This window comes from Mobula hypostoma, chromosome 23, assembly GCF_963921235.1.
Source record: "Mobula hypostoma chromosome 23, sMobHyp1.1, whole genome shotgun sequence".
NCBI lineage: Eukaryota > Metazoa > Chordata > Chondrichthyes > Myliobatiformes > Myliobatidae > Mobula > Mobula hypostoma.
The window spans coordinates 41,442,536-41,463,971 of NC_086119.1; the positions used below are offsets into that span (position 1 = coordinate 41,442,536).

A 21,436-nucleotide genomic window follows, 5' to 3' on the forward strand; every position below is an offset into this window, starting at 1 on the left:
CTAACTAATCAAGAAGCTATCAACCTTTGCTTTAAATATACCCAATAACTTAGTTTCCACAACCATCTATGACAATGAGTTCCACAAATTCATCACCCTTTGGCTAAATAAATCCCCCTTATCTCTATTCTACAGGGATGTCCTTCTATTCTGAGCTGTGGCCCCCTGGTCCCACACACCCCCCCCCCCACTGTAGGAAACATCTTCTCCATGCTCAGGTCTTTCCATATTCCACAGGTTTCAATGAGCTCCCCCCTCATTCCTCCAAACTTTGAGTACAGGCCCATAGAGTCATCAAACACTCCTCATACATTAATCTGTTCATTCCTGGGATCATTCTCATGAACCTTCTCTGGAACCTTTCCAATGCCAGCACATCCTTTCATAGGTAAGGAGACCAAAATTGCTCACAATACTCCGTATGGTCTGACTGATGCCTTATAAACCCTAACATTATGTCCTTGCTTTTATATTCCAGTCCTCTCAAAATGAATGCTAACATTACATTTGCCTTCCTTACCACCAACTCAACCTGCAAGACATCCCCTTAAGGAAACCACGCTGACCTTGGCTTATTTTATCATGTGCCTCACTGTTAAGCAAAGAAGTGGCAGATGGAAGATAATGTAGGGAAGCACATGGTTTTGTACTTTGATAGAAGGGTTAACATATGAGGAATGTTTGAGGGCTCTGGGTCTGTAGTCACTGGAATTTAGAAGAATGAGAGGATATCTCATTGAAATCATTCGAATATTGAAAGTTTTGGATAAAGTGAATGTGGAGAGGATATTTCCTTTAGTGGGTGAGTCCAGAACCAGAGGACATAACCTTAGAATTGAGTGATGTTCATTTAGAACAGAGATGAGGAGAAATTTCTTTAGCAAGAGGTTGGTGAATCTGTGAAATTCTTTTCCATAGACAGCTGTGCAGGCCAAGTCTTTGGGTATACTTAAGGTGGAGGTTGATAGATGCTTGATTAATCAGGGCATTAAAGGTTACAGGGAGAAGGCGGAGAATGGGGTTGAGAGGGATAATAAATCAGTTATGATGGAATGGTGGAGAAGACTCGATGGGCCGAATGGCCTAATTAGGCTCCAAGGTTTACGGTGGTATGGTCATAAAAAAAGAGGTTCATGATCCAGTCCTCATCGGGTGATCAGAGATGGAAAGGGTTAGCAACTTTAAATTCCTCAGTGGTATCGTTTCAGAGGATCTGCGCTCAGCATGAAGCTGCAATTAAAAAGAAAGCATAGCAGCACCTCCACTTCTTTACAAGTTTGCAGAGATTCAGTATGGCATCTAAAATTCTGACAAACTTCTGTAGCTGTGTGGTGGGGAGTATATTGACTGGCTGCATCACAGCCTGGCATGGAAACACCAATGCCCTTGAATGTGAAATCCGACAAGAAGAAGTGAATATGACCCGGTCCATTATGGGTAAAGCCCTCTCTACCATTGAGAACCTCTGCACAGTGCAGTCACAAAAACCAGCACCCAGCCCATGCTCCCTTCTCACTGCTACCATCAGAGAGGAAGTATAAAAGCCTCAGGACTAGGTGACACCACTAGGTTCAGGAATAGTTATTACCCCACAACCATCAGGCTGTTGAGCCAGTAGGGATAACCTCACTCAGCTTCACTGAACTGATCCCATAACCTATGGACTCACTTTCAAGGACTCTTCATCTCATCTCTCAATATTTATTGCTTATTTATTTATTTATTGTTATTATACTTCTTTTTTCTTTCGTATTTGCACATTGTGGTCCTTTGCAGATTGGGTTTTTTGTCCATCAGCCTGGCTGAATTCTTTTGTTGATTCTATTGTGTTTCTGTATTTACCGTGTATCTGGTAACTTTGATAATCAATTTACTTTGAACTGTGAAGGCTACAAGCTGTATTGCTTAATGGTTCTTCCTTTAGCCTTGTGCTATTGGTGATTTCTTTTGGTCCTCCCAACTCAGACTGGTCCAGACCAGTCCAACCAGATCAACCAGACACCAGGCCCAAAGGACCAGACCTGTCCAACTAGATCAGCCAGACACCAGGCCCAAAGGACCAGACACCAGGCCCAAAGGGCCAGACACCAGGTCCAAAGGGCCAGACACCAGGCCCAAAGGACCAGACACCAGGTCCAAAGGGCCAGACACCAGGTCCAAAGGGCCAGACACCAGGCCCAAAGGACCAGACAACAGGCCCAAAGGGCCAGACACCAGGTCCAAAGGGCCAGACACCAGGCCCAAAGGACCAGACACCAGGCTGTTCCTTCTGCAAACCTGCGTTTTGCATAATAACAAACAAGAGAAAATCTGCAAATGCTGGAAATCGAAGCAACAGACACAAAATGCTGGAAACTGCTGGACCTGCTGACTTTCCCCAGCATTTTGTGCCTGTTGCTTTGCATCATAAAGAGCTTCTTCTCTGAAAGTGATCTCCAGTTTGTCAGATCATCAACAGAAACTCATTGTGTCCATGTACAGTTGCTCTGATTAAGTTACCCCTGAACTAGTTCATCAAGCAATTCACAAAATGGTAGCTGCAAGGACAGTCTCACAAAATAGCCTCCTTCATTCCTGCAACCACATGGCAAGAACAAAGACTTTTGCTTTTCTTTTTCCGCTGCCCTTGCCTCATTCCTGTTCACTGACTGGTAGATTTTAGTTCTTTCTGGCCAACAAAGAACCCCAAGATCTTCCCAACCACTGAAGTCAGGTTAACTGGCCTATATCCAGAGGATGATGAATCTGTGGACAACAGTCCCACAGATGTCTGTGGGGGCCAAGTCATTGGGGATATTTAAAGCAGATCTTTCATTGTGTCGTGATATGTGAAATCCTTGCACCCTTCACATGTAAAGTTTGCAACTTTAAAGCTGTCAATTGGGTCACCACAATCTAGTCAGATCTCCTGAGTAAGCCTCCCATTCCTTTAAATATTGAGAGAAAAAGGACGAGGTAGCGTGCTGTACTCCGTGCTGTGCTCCGACTGTCTGTTGTACGTTGCACCTCTCAGCTCCAACTTAAGTTGATACACACAGAACTGGGTATTTCCAAAACTCAATCACATCAGGTGATTGGCTGATAACAGAGGAACTTTAGCGTCGTTAACACGAATAGCATAGAGACATGCTGTTGGATTTATTTCCCCTGGAAATCAATACTGAGGTTGTCCACTCCAGCAAATTGCTCAGTTTGTACACGACAAACAGGGCTTTCTCTGTTCCTGTGTCCAAAAGCACAATAAAGACATTATTGTAGTGTATTTAATACTTGAGTAATCTTGTAAGTATATGTTTGATGAAGAATTCATTGTTGTTTATATAATTCATGATGGCTGCATGTAAAAATATATAAATTACATACGTCATGACGCTACTGTGTGATAGTGTGTGCCTAGCTTAAAGTAAAGAAAGAAATTAGACTCACATCTCAGCTCTCTTGTTTTTCCTTTGAATTAGTTTAATGTTTTGAATTTACAAGCCATAACAATTATAAAAAGGAAGATTAAAAGTACAGTTGACAGGGAAACTGAGCTTTCCTTTGTTAAAGCTAGCTGTCCTTTGACTCCATTGAATAGTGAAATCTTGTCAAATAAATATTAGCATTTGGAATCAGAAGTTGCGGTTCCAGGGTTATTCAAGGGATGTTGGAGACAATAAAGGGAAGGTAGATGTGATCATAACATCCAAGCTGTTGACTGTGTGAACTGGCACTTCAGAGGGCGTCACAGACAGAGGGCATGAAGAGGGTGAGGGGTGAATGCAGGGATCATAGCATCCAAGCTGTTGACTGTGTGAATTGGCACGTCAGAGGGCATCATAGACAGAGGGCATGAACATGGTGAGGGGTGAATACAGGGAGCATAGCATTCGAGCTGAAATCATTGCCTTGACAATGCTTTCTCAGTGCTGACCCTTTGAACTTGCGCTTTCTTGAGACAAATGCCAGGGAAAGCTTGTTCTGAATTCTTGCCTCTTGACATTACTCAACGTACTGCAGTAACAGAACGAGGATCTAGCACAAAGTACAATCTGCATCAACAGATTTGTTACACTCACATCTAGTTGTGACCGTCAATTTATTTCACTCTACCATGTTGCTTCTGCATCTCAGCTGCTGCTGTCCTTTGTGCCGACTTAACTGGCCTGATGCTTTAGCTCAGTAATTTCCCGAAGGCAGATGATTAACAGGACACTGTGAGTTCAGTGTCATCAACAATAACATAAGTATTTATTTAGTTCCAATATTTTTCAACTTTCTACCATTGTCCTGACATTAATTTCTCCCAAATTTAAATTTTCTGCTCCTGCCTTTCTCTGAGTTCACACAGGATTTGGTTACGATCACAGTAGCTCAGTGCCAGAGCATACCACACTGATCTGGGAGAGCCACTCTCAATGCCTGCAAATCAGGTCAAAGCTGAGACGTCAGTGCAATGATGTGTAATCCAATGTATTACGTAGGACTCGTAACAAAAAGGTCAGGTCATTCCGGGCCCTGACAAAATGTATCCTGACACACATATCACCGAAAATCAGAACTGCTGGCTGTCATCTCTTTCAACAGACTGTTGCCTTGGCCTTTCCAGGTTTCAGGAATTTGTGGAATATCTTTTTTCGTTACATTGCAACATCATTAAGGACCCCTATCACCCAGAACATGCCCACCTGCCCTCTTCTCATTGCCACCATCATGGAGAAGGTACAGACACTCAGCAATTCAGGAACAGCTTCTCCTCTGCCATCTGACTTCTGAATGGACATTGAACCCATGAACACTACCCCACTACTTCTGTTTCTCTCCTCTTGCACTACTTTTTAAATTTAACTTTATACACTTCTTACCATAATTCACAGATTTTAATATTACGTGTCACATTTTACTGCTGCTGCATAACAAATCTCACGATCTGTGCCGGTGATTAAACCTGATTCCGATTCTCATTCTGTTTCTGATTTAAAGATAAAAATAATATTTCTCTCAGTGTGGTGATGACTTGGAGGAGTAGCTGAAAATACTATCCTGGGATGTCGAGTTCCCAGGGACTCCTTTCCTTAAAATGCATTTATTCAGATAACATGGAAATTACAGGCTATGCTGGCATTTTATTCTCCATCTTTAATTAACCCTGAACTAAGGAGGCATTTAAAAATTAATCAGATTGGTAGAGAAGACATCATAAGTGGACCAGACTGGGTGAGGGTGAGAGATTTCTGACTGTTACTTCAGTAACTTAACCAGTATTCCACGATAGGATTTGGTCGTTGTTACAGAGCATTTGTAGATGGTACAAGCTACAGTGACAACACACGGGCAGTGGAGAGAATGACTGTAGTGTGGTGGGTTGAATGTTGTTACAGAGCACTTGTAGATGGTACGAGCCGCAGTGACAACACACGAGCAGTGGAGAGAATGACTAGTGTGGTGGGTTGAATGTTGTTACAGAGCACTTGTAGATCATACGAGCCGCAGTGACAACACACGGGCAGTGGAGAGAATGACTAGTGTGGTGGGTTGAACGTTGTTACAGACCATTTGTAGATCATACGAGCCGCAGTGACAACACACGGGCAGTGGAGAGAATGACTAGTGTGGTGGGTTGAACGTTGTTACAGGCCATTTGTATATGGTACGAGCCGCAGTGACAACACACGGGCAGTGGAGAGAATGACTAGTGTGGTGGGTTGAACGCACTGTATTGGGTGGTGTGGATCTTACGGAGAGTTGATGGGGCAACACTCACCCAGGCAAGTTTCATCACACCCATTGCATATGTTTTACAAAACTTCGGGGCTTGAGCAAAGAGTTTCTCAAAGCAGAATATCTAGTCATTGACCTGCTGTTGTGACCACATTGTTTATGTGGCTGGTCCTGAAGAGCTTCTGATAGTGCTGAGCTTAATGTTTGATGGTGTTGGACTCCACACTAATAATGCTATTTATAATTAAGAGAAGGTTGCTATATTCTCGGTTTACAAAGGTTATTGTTTGGGCTTTTGTGTGGTTCAGGTGTTAATTGCCCGAGTTCTAATGTAAAGTAAGTGCTTTTTGTTAGCTGTGATTGTAACGACATTCTTTTGGATGTGGAAGGAAACAGAGCACTGGGAGGAACATGTGCAGTCATGGGGTGAATGTACAAACTACAGAGAGACAGCACGGGAGGTCAGAATCGAACTCAGGTCTCTGGAGCTGTGAGACATTCACTCTTCTGGCTGTGCACCATACCACCGAAACTCACTGCTCAAGATAGATCATCCTGTGGTTGTTTATACCCTGCGGAGGATGATCTCACACACTCACTGCCTGTCTGTTCAGTCAGAATCTCTGCAGTACGGGGTAAGGATTCATATCTTCGCTTTTGAAGCATCATCAGCAAAAAGTGGTATCATATAAATTTGTGAAAAGCTGCACAGTGCCACGTTTGCAGGACAAATCTACCAGAGTGGCTTAGTTGCAGCCCTATTTTATGCCTGAATGCTTCAGCAATACATTAAACATGAATAAAATGAGGTCAATCCAAAGGCCCATGAAATATGGAGCACGAGGTTCAATTGGCTTTTCACAGGTGCTTAACAAACCAAGCAAGCAGTTAACCTGCAATACATTATCTCTTAGAGCCACACGAAAAGAAAAATGCATTTCTGGAGAGGTGTTCAGTCTGTCACAACCAATACTTGATTTGAACATCTGAAATTCTTCAGGGATATCAATGGTAAGTGAATCAACTGGCAAAGAAAACCACATAGTTTGAGATATGGTAAGATAAGGGTTGGAGTTCAATCACCCTGAAAACACACACTAAAAGTCACGGCATGAGCTTTAAAGTTCAAAGTTCAAAGTAAAATTTATTATCAAAGCACATACATCTCACCCCAAGGTTCTTCCCTGCAGACATAATTATCAAATCTATAGAACAGTAACTGTAAACAGGATTAATGGACGCAGACTGTGCAAATTGAATATAAATAAATACCAATAAATAATGAGCATGAAATAACAAGATAAAGTGTCCTTAAAGTGAGACCATCGGTTGTAGGAACACCAGAAGTAGAATGAGTGCAGTTATCCATTTTGTTCAAGAGTCTGGTGGTTGAGGGGTAGGAACTGTTCCTGAACCTGGTGGTGTGAGTCCTGAGGCTCCTGTACCTTCTACCTGATGGCAGCAGCGAGAAGAGAGCATGTCCTGGGTGGTGAGGGTCACACAGCATGAGAAGAGAGTATAGCCTGGGTGGTGAGGGTCACACAGCATGAGAAGAGAGCGTGTCCTGGGTGGTGAGGGTCACAGAGGAGTGAGAAGAGAGCATGGCCTGGGTGGTGAGGGTCACACAGAGCAGTGAGAAGAGAGCATGGCCTGGGTGGTGAGAATCACAGAGGAGTGAGTAGAGAGCGTGGCCTGGGTGGTGAGGGTCACACAACATGAGAAGAGAGCATGGCCTGGGTGGTGAGGGTCACACAGAGCAGTGAGAAGACAGCGTGGCATCGATGCTGGGGTTCCCCGATGGCAACATGAGAAGAGAGCATGCTGATTCTATTACTGCTTACGTGTTCTGCAGTTTCATGAGTAGGCAACAGGGATTGAAGCCAGTTCCTGCTGATGAACACCAGACGGGAAGGGGTTGTGGACATCGGTGGCAATGCAGCATCTCGAATCGCCACATAACCGTGAAGGACAGTCAACCGGGCTGTTTGGGCTGGAGTCACATATGAGGAAAAGGTGGCAGATTTCCTCTCCGAGGACAATTCCCAGTGAAAATTAGGATGTGTAACACATACTGGTCTTGCAGTTACACCCTGATCCTGAAAAATAAAACGAAATGTTAAAACTAATGAGAGTCTAACAACAATCAATATCTTCATATTAATGCTACTGAGACAATTTAGAGGGGTGACATTATAGAGGTGTGTGGGCAGAGATAGCATGAATGCACGCAGCCCTTTTTCCCATCCATAAACTGGAGAACGTAGGTGTTAAAGTGAGAGGGGAAAGATTTAAAAGAGACTTGAAGGGCAACTTCTTCACACGGAGGGTAGAGTGTGTCTGCACTGAGCTGCCAGAGAGAGAAGTGGAGGTGGGTAAAGTAGAAGGGTCTCGGCCCGAAATGCCAACTGTACTTTTTTCCAGAGATGCTGCCTGGCCTGCTGAGTTCCTCCAACATTTCGTGTGCGTTGCTTGGATTTCCAGCATCTGCAGGTTTTCTCTTGTTTGAACATTTAAAAGGCCTTTGGGTAGTTATATGGATTGGAAAGATTTAGAGGGCCATGAGCCAAACATGGGAAATGTGACTAGCTTAAGTGGGTAACTGGGTCGGAAAGCACAAGATGGGCTGAAGGGCCTTTTTTCATGCTATATTATTGCATGACTCAATGGGGTGTTTATTTCTGAAAAGTGTATTTATTTAATTTCTTGATTTTTAAACTCCCCATCTGCATTGCTGGGATTCAAACTCACACTGACTGGATCAATAGTTCAGAATTGTGAGCAGTCGACCTCCAAACCTATCAGGCCACTCTTCCCATCCCTCATTTGATCCAACTGTTGATCATTGCTAATCCGTTGCCTGGAATAAAATATGAAAATAAATGTTCACTGACTTCACAGAAGTAGTTGGGATAGGAGAAGATATCAATAAATCCCACTTCCAAACAAATGTACTATGAAGTTATACAATGTGCAGGATTTTGACTTGTTGACAAAGGATGTCTTGTCTAACATTGGTGTAGATGAGTGTGGAGTGTGTGCACCTTGTAAAGGGATCTGCCAGTGGTGATATTGCCCCGTGCCCAACAGTCTTGTCCTTCAGGGTCGGAGGTTCAGGGGGTTTGCCAGTGCTGTTAAAGGGTAGTACATGCTCCAGTCTTAGTTTCTTAGCTGGTGGGAGGACATGTTCAGAGCAAAGCATCAGACGTCAATCGAACAGGCTTCTCTTTATTGGATGGTGTTGGGCTTCTTGAGAATTGTTGGAGCTGCACTCAGCCAGGCAAATGGAGAGTAATTCCATCCCACTCCGATCTCATGCTTGTGAACGGTGAAAATGCTTCGGGAGTGACAGGAGGTGAGTTGCTTACTTCTGGACCCAGTCTCTAATCTGGTCTCTGTCATCGTAGTATTCAAGGGCCTATTCAATTAATTTTCTGGTCAATCTAGGATATTGATAGAAGGGATTTGGCAGTTAACAATATTGTGGACTAATAGAACCTCCATTACAGTAAAACCTCTGTTACAATAGAACCTCAGTTACAATAAAACAGAGATACAAAATATTCTGTAGATGCTGAAAACTGGAGCAACACACACAAAGCACCGGAGGAACTCAGAAGGTCAGGCAGCATATATGGAGGCAAATAAACAGTCTACATTTGGAGCTGAGGCTTTTCATCAGGACTGATGCCAACAATAAATCAGAGAATGCTGGAATTACTCAGCCGGTCAAGCAGCAGCAGAGAAGAGAAACAATGAACATCTCAGGTCACAGGGACGGTCACTCTGTTTCTCTCTGCATACAGAGTATTGCCAGCACTTTCTGCTCCGTTCCAGATTTCCACATCTGGAGTACTTTTCAAATCTCTCTTGCTGTGATTGGCATTGCTTCACAATTATGGCAAAAAAATGTAACCCACCAACACGACTTGCCACATCAGTCCAATCTCCAAATGTTTTGCTGACCTTACAATGTGGGGAGTATTATCACGGGGCATCACTTTCAGCTTTTCCCTTTCCGAAAGCAGAATGCTCTCAGTCAATTGTGACAGAACTGCCTCCAGAGTTCTCCTGGAGGAAGTGAGGGGAAAATAGCAGATAGAGTGGCGATACCGGGAAATTAACCCACCTCACCACCACTGCATCCACATCAGTCACTCCTCTCCACGGCCCCTCAGCACCCTTCATTCCCCACCCCCCCATGCGCTGCCATTTTACATTTACAGTCTAGACCTCATACCTATGCGGACACAGTCACTGTCCTACTGCGTTTTCATAGGCCCTGCTGCTACCTCATAGAGTTCCTCTTGCCAAGAGTCACTTTGTCACTTAATCATTTGCCGTCAGTCACCTTATGTTCCGATACTTCTGCACACAGCATCATATTTCGCTCCTGTAATCAGTCTATGTACAATATATAAGCTAACCTTATGTATAACGGCCACACTCAACAGTTATTCGTACATTGTGTTCTATAGGATTGTATTCATATTTAATCAGTGGTGAGCAGTGTGTCACAGGGGTCAGTGCTGGGCCCACAACTGTTCACTATATACATTAACGATCATGAAGAAGGGGCCAAGTCTACTGTTTCTAAGTTTGCTAATAATACGAAATTGAGTGGAAAAGCAAATCTGCAGAGAGATATGCATAGGTTAAGTGAGTGGGCAAGGGTCTGGAAGATAGAGTACAATGTTGGTTAATGTGAGGTCATCCATTTTGGAAGGAAAATTGAAAGAGCAGATTATTATTTAAGAGCAGGGAGGTTTCGCTGCAACTGTACAGGATACTGGTGAGGCCGCACCTGGAGTACTGCGAGCAGTTCTGGTCTCCTTACTTGAGGAAGGATATACTGGATTTGGAGGCAATGCAGTGGAGGATTACCAGGTTGATTCCAGAGATGAGGGGGTTAGACTGTGAGGAGAGTTGGGTCACCTGGAACTGTACTCCCTGGAATTCAGAAGGCTGAGAAGAGATCTTATGGAAACATATAAAATTATGAAAAGGATGGAGGCTGGGACGTTGTTTCCACTGGTAGATGAGACTAGAACTAGGGGACATAGCCTTAAGATTTGGGGGAGTAGATTTAGGTCGGAGATGAGGAGGAACTGCTTTTCCCAGAGAGTGGTGAATTTGTGGAATTCTCTGCCCAGTGAAGCAGTGGAGGCTACAAGGCACCTGTTTCCCATCTGAGCCGGCAGCATAAAGCTCCGGCTGACAGCTGCTCGGAGCTGGACCGTCACCTGGTTCCGAGTCCGAGTCAAGTCCAAGTCCTGGTTCCGAGTTCTGGTCAAGTCCAAGTCCTGGTTCCGAGTCCGAGTCAAGTCCAAGTCTGTCTCCGTGCCTGTGTCCTGCACTTGGATCCGCCTCCAGTCGCTCCAGCCGCCTCCTTGTAACAGACAATAAACAAATTGAATCTTGAACAGAGTCATCACAGTAGTTGCCGGCATTGAACATCATTCTCATTGATATATTAGTACAAATGAGTTTTCTTTTTATTCTGGAATACTTGTCTTTTCCTGTGTGGTTCCCTCAATGCAGTGTAGCATGGCCAGTGACTGTGCAGTGTAACCTGGCCAGTGACTGTGCAGTGTAGCATTGCCAGTGACTGTGCAGTGCAGCATGGCCAGTGACTGTGCAGTGCAGCCTGGCCAGTGACTGTGCAGTGTAGCCTGGCCAGTGGCTGTGCAGTGTAGCATGGCCAGTGACTGTGCAGTGCAACCTGGCCAGTGACTGTGCAGTGTAGCATGGCCAGTGACTATGCAGTACAGCATGGCCAGTGACTGCACAGTGCAACATGGCCAGTGGCTGTGCAGTGTAGCATGGCCAGTGACTGTGCAGTGCAACCTGGCCAGTGACTGCGCAGTACAGCATGGCCAGTGACTGCACAGTGCAACATGATCAGTGACTGTGCAGTGTAGCATGGTCAGTGACTGTGCAGTGTAGCATGGCCAGTGACTGTGCAGTGCAACCTGGCCAGTGACTGCGCAGTACAGCATGGCCAGTGACTGCACAGTGCAACATGATCAGTGACTGTGCAGTGTAGCATGGTCAGTGACTGTGTGGTGTAGCATGTCCAGTGACTGTGCAGTGTCGCCTGGCTAGTGACTGTGCAGGTGTAGCATGACCAGTGACTGTACAGTGTAGCCTGGCCAGTGACTGTGCAGTGTAGCCTGGCCAGTGACTATGCAGTTTAGCATTGCCAGTGACTGTGCAGTGTAGCCTGGCCAGTGACTATGCAGTGTAGCCTGGCCAGTGACTATGCAGTGTAGCATGGCCAGTGAATGTGCATTGGAGCATGGCCAGTGACTCTGCGGTGTAGCCTGGCCGGTGACTGTGCAGTGTAGCATTGCCAGTGACTGTGCATTGGAGCATGGCCAGTGACTCTGCAGTGTAGCATGGCCAGTGACTGTGCAGTGTAGCATGGTCAGTGACTGTGCAGTGTAGCCTGGCCAGTGGCTGTGCAGTGTAACATGGCCAGTGACTGTGCAGTGCAACATGGCCAGTGACTGTGCAGTGTAGCATGGCCAGTGACTGTGCAGTATAACATGGCCAGTGACTGTGCAGTATAATGTGACCAGTGACTGCGCAGTACAGCATGGCCAGTGACTATGCAGTGCAACATGGCCAGTGACTGTGCAGTGCAACATGATCAGTGACTGCACAGTGTAACATGGCCAGTGACTGTACAGTGTAGCATGGCCAGTGACTGTGCAGTGTAATGTGGCCAGTGACTGTGCAGTGTTAGGAAATGGGCTGTCCTGTGAAACCTGAGAACTGCTCTGACAAAGAGGAGGAAAGTTCTTCAGTCGTTGAGGAGAGATTTGTTGTGCTGCACTACAAAGTGGGTTTTGTGGCAGAATGAACATGGAGAATGAGATTTAGGAGCAGGATAAGGCCGTAAACTCCCTCCAGCCATCCAGTGTAACAATATTCATCAGACTCACCACTCTCCTGGGCAATCCCCAAAATCCACTATTCTCTTATCATTAATTTACCTTTCTCCACCTTGAATTTACCATCTCAGTTTCCCTTTCTCAACCTTGAATTTATTTAATGGATCACCAGGATACCCTCCATGACAGCTTCTGAAAACTTACACCTTCTGAGAGAAGAAACTCCTCATCTCAGTTTCAAATGAAAGACCCTGGTTCTGGATTGCTCAGCATCCTTCCAGCAACCACACTGTCCATCCACCTCAGAATCCTGCATGCCCCAATCCAATCATCTCATTCTCCTGCATTCCAGAGGAAATCTACCCAACTCTTTCTCCATAGACATCTCTTCACTTTAGGAATCAACGTAGTGAAACTTCTCTGTTCCAAGTGTACCTTCTAAAGTGCAGATGCCAAATTTGTGTGCAATGTCATCTCATAAAAATGCACTGTAGAAGCTTCTAGCAGCAGCTTGGATTGATGTGTAGAGTTTCAGTGGAGAATTTGATTGTTTACCACTGGCAAAGAGCATCTGGCTGTCTATGGATCTTAGAATTGGAATAAGAATTGATTTATTATTGTCTCGTGTACCAAGATTCAGTGAAAAGCTTTTGTCTGCCAGTCCTCCGGATGGATAAATCCAAACATCAGTACAACAAGGTAGTAAACAGGAAAACAGAATGCAGAATCATGTCGCAGTTACAGAGAACGTGCCGAGCAGGTAGAGGGATAAAGTGCCGAGCAGGGAGAGGGATAAAGTTCAGAGCAGGTAGAGGGAGAAAGAGCCGAGCAGGTAGAGGGATAAAGAGCCAAGCAGGTAGAGGGAGAAAGAGCCAAGCAGGTAGAGGGATAAAGTGCCGAGCAGGTAGGGGGATAATGTGCCGAGCAGGTAGAGAGATAAAGTGCCGGGCAGGTAGAGGGAGAAAGTGCCAAGCAGGTAGAGGGAGAAAGTGCAGGGCAGGTAGAGGGAGACAGTGCCGGGCAGGAAGAGGGATAAATTGCCGAGCAGGTAGAGGGATAAAGTGCTGGGCAGGTAGAGGGATAAAGTGCGGGGCAGGTAGAGGGAGACAGTGCCGAGCAGGGAGAGGGATAAAGTGCCGAGCAGGTAGAGGGATAAAGTGCTGGGCAGGTAGAGGGATAAAGTGCCGAGCAGGTAGAGGGAGACAGTGCCGAGCAGGGAGAGGGATAAAGTGCCGAGCAGGTAGAGGGATAAAGAGCCGAGCAGGTAGAGGGAGACAGTGCCGAGCAGGTAGAGGGAGAAAGTGCCGGGCAGGTAGAGGGATAAAGTGCCGGGCAGGTAGAGGGATAAAGTGCCGAGCAGGGAGAGGGATAATGTGCAGAGCAGGTAGAGGGAGAAAGTGCCGAGCAGGTAGAGGGATAAAGTGCCGAGCAGGTAGAGGGAGAAAGTGCCGGGCAGGTAAAGGGAGAAAATGCAGGGAAGTAGAGGGATAAAGTGCCGAGCAGGTAGAGGGATAAAGAGCCGAGCAGGTAGAGGGAGACAGTGCCGAGCAGGTAGAGGGAGAAAGTGCCGGGCAGGTAGAGGGATAAAGTGCCGGGCAGGTAGAGGGATAAAGTGCCGGGCAGGTAGAGGGTTAAAGTGCAGGGCGGGTAGAGGGAGAAAGAGCCGAGCAGGTAGAGGGAGAAAGTGCAGAGCAGGTAGAGGGAGAAAGTGTCGAGCAGGTAGAGGGAGAAAGTGCCGGGCAGGTAGAGGGAGACAGTGCCGGGCAGGGAGATGGATAAAGTGCCGGGCAGGTAGAGGGATGAAGTGCAGAACAGGTAGAGGGATAAAGTGCAGGGCAGGTTGAGGGAGAAAGAGCCGAGCAGGTAGAGGGATAATGTGCGGAGCAGGTAGAGGGATAAAGTGCCGAGCAGGTAGAGGGAGAAAGAGCCAAGCAGGTAGAGGGAGAAAGAGCCAAGCAGGTAGAGAGATAAAGTGCCGGGCAGGTAGAGGGATAAAGTGCGGGGCAGGTAGAGGGATAAAGTGCGGGGCAGGTAGAGGGATAAAGTGCCGAGCAGGTAGAGGGATAAAGTGCCGGGCAGGTAGAGGGATAAAGTGCCAAGCAGGGAGAGGGATAAAGTGCCGAGCAGGTAGAGGTAGACAGTGCCGAGCAGGTAGAGGGAGAAAGTGCCGGGCAGGTAGAGGGATAAAGTGCCGGGCAGGTAGAGGGATAAAGTGCCGAGCAGGTGGAGGGAGAAAGAGCCAAGCAGGTAGAGGGATAAAGTGCCGGGCAGGTAGAGGGAGAAAGTGCCAAGCAGGTAGAGGGAGAAAGTGCCGGGCAGGTAGAGGGAGAAAGTGCCAAGCAGGTAGAGGGAGAAAGTGCCGAGCAGGTAGAGGGAGAAAGTGCCGAGCAGGTAGAGGGAGAAAGTGCCGAGCAGGTAGAGGGATAAAGAGCCGAGCAGGTAGAGGGATAAAGTGCCGGGCAGGTAGAGGGAGAAAGTGCCAAGCAGGTAGAGGGATAAAGTGCCGGGCAGGTAGAGGGAGAAAGTGCCAAGCAGGTAGAGGGAGAAAGTGCCGAGCAGGTAGAGGGAGAAAGTGCCGAGCAGGTAGAGGGATAAAGTGCCGAGCAGGTAGAGGGATAAAGTGCTGGGCAGGTAGAGGGAGAAAGTGCCGAGCAGGTAGAGGGAGAAAGTGCCGAGCAGGTAGAGGGATAAAGAGCCGAGCAGGTAGAGGGATAAAGTGCCGGGCAGGTAGAGGGATAAAGTGCCGGGCAGGTAGAGGGAGAAAGTGCCAAGCAGGTAGAGGGATAAAGTGCCGGGCAGGTAGAGGGAGAAAGTGCCAAGCAGGTAGAGGGAGAAAGTGCCGAGCAGGTAGAGGGAGAAAGTGCCGAGCAGGTAGAGGGATAAAGAGCCGAGCAGGTAGAGGGATAAAGTGCCGAGCAGGTAGAGGGAGAAAGTGCCGGGCAGGTAGAGGGATAAAGTGCCGGGCAGGTAGAGGGATAAAGTGCCGAGCAGGTAGAGGGATAATGTGCAGAGCAGGTAGAGGGAGAAAGTGCCAAGCAGGTAGAGGGAGAAAGTGCCGGGCAGGTAGAGGGATAAAGTGCCGAGCAGGTAGAGGGATAAAGTGCCGAGCAGGTAGAGGGAGAAAGTGCCGGGCAGGTAGAGGGATAAAGTGCCGAGCAGGTAGAGGGATAATGTGCTGAGCAGGGAGAGGGATAATGTGCAGAGCAGGTAGAGGGAGAAAGTGCCGGGCAGGTAAAGGGAGAAAGTGCAGGGCAGGTAGAGGGAGACAGTGCAGAGCAGGTAGAGGGAGAAAGAGCCGAGCAGGTAGAGGGAGAAAGTGCCGAGCAGGGAGAGGGAGAAAGTGCCGGGCAGGTAAAGGGAGAAAGTGCAGGGCAGGTAGAGGGATAAAGTGCCGGGCAGGTAGAGGGATAAAGTGCCGAGCAGGTGGAGGGATAAAGTGCCGGGCAGGTAGAGGGATAAAGTGCCGGGCAGGTAGAGGGATAAAGTGCCGAGCAGGTAGAGGGATAATGTGCTGAGCAGGGAGAGGGATAATGTGCAGAGCAGGTAGAGGGAGAAAGTGCCGGGCAGGTAAAGGGAGAAAGTGCAGGGCAGGTAGAGGGAGACAGTGCAGAGCAGGTAGAGGGAGAAAGAGCCGAGCAGGTAGAGGGAGAAAGTGCCGAGCAGGGAGAGGGAGAAAGTGCCGGGCAGGTAAAGGGAGAAAGTGCAGGGCAGGTAGAGGGATAAAGTGCCGAGCAGGTAGAGGGATAAAGTGCCGGGCAGGTAGAGGGATAAAGTGCCGAGCAGGTGGAGGGATAATGTGCAGAGCAGGTAGAGGGATAAAGTGCAGAGCAGGTAGAGGGAGAAAGTGCCGAGCAGGTGGAGGGATAATGTGCAGAGCAGGTAGAGGGATAAAGTGCAGAGCAGGTAGAGGGAGAAAGTGCAGGGCAGGTAGAGGGATAAAGTGCAGAGCAGGTAGAGGGAGAAAGAGCCGAGCAGGTAGAGGGATAAAGTGCTGAGCAGGGAGAGGGATAAAGTGCCGAGCAGGTGGAGGGATAAAGTGCTGAGCAGGTAGAGGGAGAAAGTGCCGAGCAGGTAGAGGGATAAAGTGCCGGGCAGGTAAAGGGAGAAAGTGCAGGGCAGGTAGAGGGATAAAGTGCCGAGCAGGTAGAGGGATAAAGAGCCGAGCAAGGAGATGAATAAAGTGCCGGGCAGGTAGAGGGATGAAGTGCAGAACAGGTAGAGGGATAAAGTGCAGGGCAGATAGAGGGAGAAAGAGCCAAGCAGGTAGAGGGATAAAGTGCAGAACAGGTAGAGGGAGAAAGTGCCGGGCAGGTAGAGGGATAAAGTGCCGGGCAGGTAGAGGGATAAAGTGCCGAGCAGGTAGAGGGAGAAAGTGCCGGGCAGGGAGAGGGATAAAGTGCCGGGCAGGTAGAGGGAGAAAGTGCCGAGCAGGTAGAGGGATAAAGTGCCGGGCAGGTAGAGGGAGAAAGAGCCGAGCAGGTAGAGGGAGAAAGTGCCGAGCAGGGAGAGGGAGAAAGTGCTGAGCAGGTAGAGGGAGAAAGAGCCGGGCAGGTAGAGGGAGAAAGAGCCGAGCAGGTAGAGGGAGAAAGTGCTGAGCAGGTAGAGGGAGAAAGTGCCGAGCAGGTAGAGGGATGAAGAGCCGGGCAGGGAGAGGGATAAAGTGCCGGGCAGGTAGAGGGATAAAGTGCCGAGCAGGTAGAGGGATGAAGAGCAAGGGCCACAATGGACTACACTGGGAGGTGAAGAGTTTGTCATTTGAAAGTCCATTGAAGAGTCTAGTAACGGTGGGACAGAAGCTCCTCTTGAGTCTTTATAATACTTACTCTCCGGCTTTTGTCTCTTGTTACTGCGTTTGAGGGAATCGCCAGCAGGGACTCGTGTAGGGAAGCGGAGTCTCATCAAGCATCATTCCTCAGTCATGTTCATGCAGGGATGCCTTCCTGAATCACACTGGGATTGAGCTGAATCCTTGGCATTCCCATGGCACTTCTGGGAGTCGCAAAGAGAGCCACTATTACACAAACCACACCGATTAATCAACAAAATAGCAAACGGTTGAAGATTCCAGACAGCGTCTTTTCTCCTGCTGCTGACCAGCAGGTTCTTACAATTCCAGTCCTCCCACGCATTAGCTGGATGGTTAAAGCCCAGTTTGGTGGGGCAGGAATCAAATCTATTCACACTGGGAACAGCATGCCCCCAGCATGAAAACAACAGCACGTGCAATGTTTGCCCAAATTCTCCAATGAGGTGAGTTAGACTAAAAATATTCACTTTACGCCACCCGATTCCACTGTTTGGACTGCAAGATGTGCTAAAACCCTTCATGAACAGTTATAAGATTGGCAAAAACGGTGTGTGCACAGTCAGGTCAAACAAGACACAAATGCAATAGTTACCAGTGAGAACTGAGTAAGGAATCAGTCAGGGTACCAAGGGAATTTCTCAGGGCTTTAGTTTAACATGAAGTTTCAGATATCAGTCTACTCAGTGTCCATGTCTTTTTCCTTCATCCTGTTGTTTGATAGAAAAGGCAGATATCATTTCATATTTTCTCAAGGTACAGAAGGTGGCCATTTTGGGCAATTGAGTTGCTGCTGCCTCTCAGAGATTCCAGGCAATCACATTTCCCCCTCTATTTTCCTGCAATGTATTCTCTTTCACATTCCCTCTTACTGCTGCCAGCCACCTGCGCAAAGTAATGACCAGTAACCAGTTAACTAAGCAGCACTTCTCTGAGTGTGGGAGAAACTTCGGATCATCCCAAGGAAACCAACACAGTCACAGGAGGAACATACAAAATGCAGTCAGACAGCACTAGATGTCAGAACTGAACCAGGGTCTTTGGATCTGTGCAGCAGAACTACCCACTGCACTGCCTTCAGGCCTTTACCGAGGAGGTGCTGGTCCAATCGATTCCTGGCAAGCTAAAGAAGGCTAACTAGCTGTGAAGCTGCATGTCTTTCAGAGCGGTCAGGGGTCACTGGGGTACAGTCAGTGCTGGAGTTACTCATTCACTGCCTATCATTGTACACCAGACTATGATCTGTAAACACTGAGGCTTTGCAAAATAAATCAAAGGCATATCACAGCAGTTCTACTGCATTCATTTCTGCTCCGTGCCGATGATGGTTGTATGGGAACTGGAACTGAACAGAGATCCCCCGAGGTTAGGAATACCAACCAAGAAAAAAATACTGGAGATACTTCAACCCATCTACCATCTGAAATATATCCAGTGAAAGGGTGTGAAAATACAGTGAAAGGGTGTGAAAATACAGTTGTTATGTACCCCTAGGGGTCATATTTTTTATGAATTGTACCTTTAAGAAGGGTGGGAGAGTTGTACAACAGAAACACTATGTTATTAAGAGAGAGAGAAAGGTGAATACTGCTTTGAGATGGTGTTATGTACCCCTGGGGTTCCTTTTTGCTGTGGACTGTCACTTTAAGGCACAAGAAAGAACTGAGACTAACTTTTGGATTTCTGCTGAGAGAGAGAAGGGAAGAATCTGCCTTTCAGCTCGTGTTTACACTTCTGCAAGGACACTGGCAGCTTCTGTGTTCTTACAGAGAGAGAAGGGGGGAGCTACTTGATGGACAGTTGGTGTTCAGAAAGGTGAGAGAAATAGAAGATCAGCTGATAGACTGATAGACACATGGTTTTGGACACTGAATGAGCTTTGTTGTGCCACTGAAAGGGTGGGTTTTGGAGGATCGATCAGTGGCTCTCGCAATGTGAAAACAGTGTGACTGGTGGGGAGTTATTTGTGTTTCTGTCCCTCGCCTGGGTTGATAATTCCACTACAGAGGAACGGTCCCCTTTGTTGTGGTCACAGTTGGTGACTTCTAAAGGATTTCGGAGGACAACGGGAAGATCGACGGCGTCAGCTCACCTTGAAGACTCAAACCTCTTCCTCTCTCTCTCTCTCTCTCTTTCCATTACTACTCAACTCAATACCATGAACTGAACTGAACCTTACTCACCATTGTAAGACTATCTACTTACCGCTAGACTTGAAGAAGCTTGCTTTTCGTATATTTCCACACTTATACATATCTAATTATTGCTAACCTGTTTTATATACAGGTTTCCCCTGCCATCCGAAGGTAGAGTGTTCTTATGAAATGGTTTGTAAGCTGGAATGTCATAAAGCAAAGAAGCAATTACCATTTATTTATATGGGAAAAATTTGTGAAGCGTTCGCAGACCCAAAAATAACCAACCAAATCATGCCAAATAACACATAAAACCTAAAATAACAGTAACATATAGTAAAAGCAGGAATGATATGATAAATACACAGCCTATATAAAGTAGAAATACTTCTCTGTAATTATTGCTGAACTATTCTCTGTAGCGAAAATCTCACGCAAGCGCTCTCGGCAGAAACACTCTCTCCAGTAACCTTTAAGCTATGAAGCTGCCAAATCATACCAAATAACGAATAAAAATACACAGCCTATATAAAGTAGAAATAATGTATGTACAATGTAGTATCACTCACGGGAATCGGGAAGACAGCGCCGAGCACACTGATGATGGTGTGTTAGGCTGAGTCGTCAGAGGCTGGGGTGGTGCAGTGGCCCCCACCCTCCAGGCAGTGACCTGGTACCAATCCCTGAAGATTGCAGTGGTAGCCGGGATACACCCAGCACATCTTTAAGAAAAAAGCTGAAATAAACAAACTAATTAATTAGGTGCCGGCCAGCACGTAACTGTCGGCCCAGATCAGAGGCGACGCAATCGGCTGCATTCTCCACGGCAATATATCGGTCCATGGCCTGGGGGTTGAGGTGGTGGGACACTGGGGTGTCATCTCATCATCATCTATTTCCATCAGGGCAGGCAGGTCATCTTCTTCTATGTCTGCCTGTCTTGATGTCGAAGGTTGAGGTTCATCGTCTGCTGTGGCTGATGCGGAAGGCTTGAAAAACGACAGTATGCTTGACTGCTTAGCTTCGTGCATCTTTCTATCATACAGTTCTTTGTAAGCACTCAAACCATCTTGCAAATATACCCTAAACCTACGTACCCTTTCAAAATTAAAGTCGTACTTTTCTGCAATCATTGTTGTCAATTGCAGCGAAAATCTCACACATTTGCTTCACGTTCAGTTCCTGGACGACTTCACGTTCGGTCTGTTCGCTACTGCATTCAGTTTCAATTGTTATCCTTTCCTCTTCTAATTGCATCAGCTCTTCATCTATCAGCTCTTGATCATGGGATGCCAAAACCTCTTCAACATCATCTTCGTCAACTTCCACAAGCCAAATTCACTTAGTCCTTACTTCGTTCACCACGATGGAAACACTTAATTATGTCTAGTTTTACGCAAAGTGTAACACCCTTACAAGCTCTTTTAGGCTCTTCCCATACCTTAGAACTCATCATGCTAATGGCTGCTCACAGGCACATGTTTAAGCAATGCCAACTAGAATGCAGTTCCGGGGGAGGAGCTTAGCTGCTCTGGGAGCACGCTGCCTTCTATCACACGCTGCCCTTTTTCGTAACAGTGACAACACCTTCTGTTAGCGAAAACAGGTAACTAATGTAGGTTTTTCGTTACAGCGAGGTTTCATAAAGCGAACTTTTGAAAAATGGGGGACACCTGTATCTGATTTTATATTGCTGTATTGCATAGTTACTAATAAATACTATTAGTTAATAACAATACTGGACCCCAAGCTGTTTTCGATTTCTGCTGGTTCTTTAACCTGTCATGGGGTATGTGACACAGTGAAATAATTTGGGGAAATTACAGGGAGAGGAAGTGGAAAATAGAGTGAAAGGGTGTGAAAGTATAGTGACTGGATATGGAAATCCAGTGACAAGGTACGAA

At 46.8% G+C, this 21,436-nt stretch overlaps 1 protein-coding gene across 3 annotated transcripts in view; it reads right to left on the minus strand.

Annotated features, from left to right (window-relative positions):
- Positions 1-1,124: 1,124 nt before the first annotated feature.
- The window catches only part of LOC134336880 (uncharacterized), an 80,736-nt gene continuing 60,424 nt past the window's right edge, over positions 1,125-21,436 (minus strand). Inside the window, exons 2-5 of one of the 3 annotated variants that reach the window (XM_063031484.1) lie at positions 17,417-17,604; positions 10,941-11,086; positions 7,542-7,796; positions 1,125-1,230 (exon numbers count right to left, since the gene is read on the minus strand). In XM_063031484.1, the coding sequence (XP_062887554.1) occupies positions 1,132-1,230; positions 7,542-7,796; positions 10,941-11,086; positions 17,417-17,492 (576 nt within the window). In that variant the 5' untranslated portion in view covers positions 17,493-17,604 and the 3' untranslated portion in view covers positions 1,125-1,131. Of the gene's footprint in view, positions 1,231-6,877; positions 7,797-10,875; positions 11,087-17,416; positions 17,605-21,436 lie in introns of those variants that run through there. The other 2 variants (XM_063031483.1, XM_063031485.1) reach the window with 2 other exon arrangements.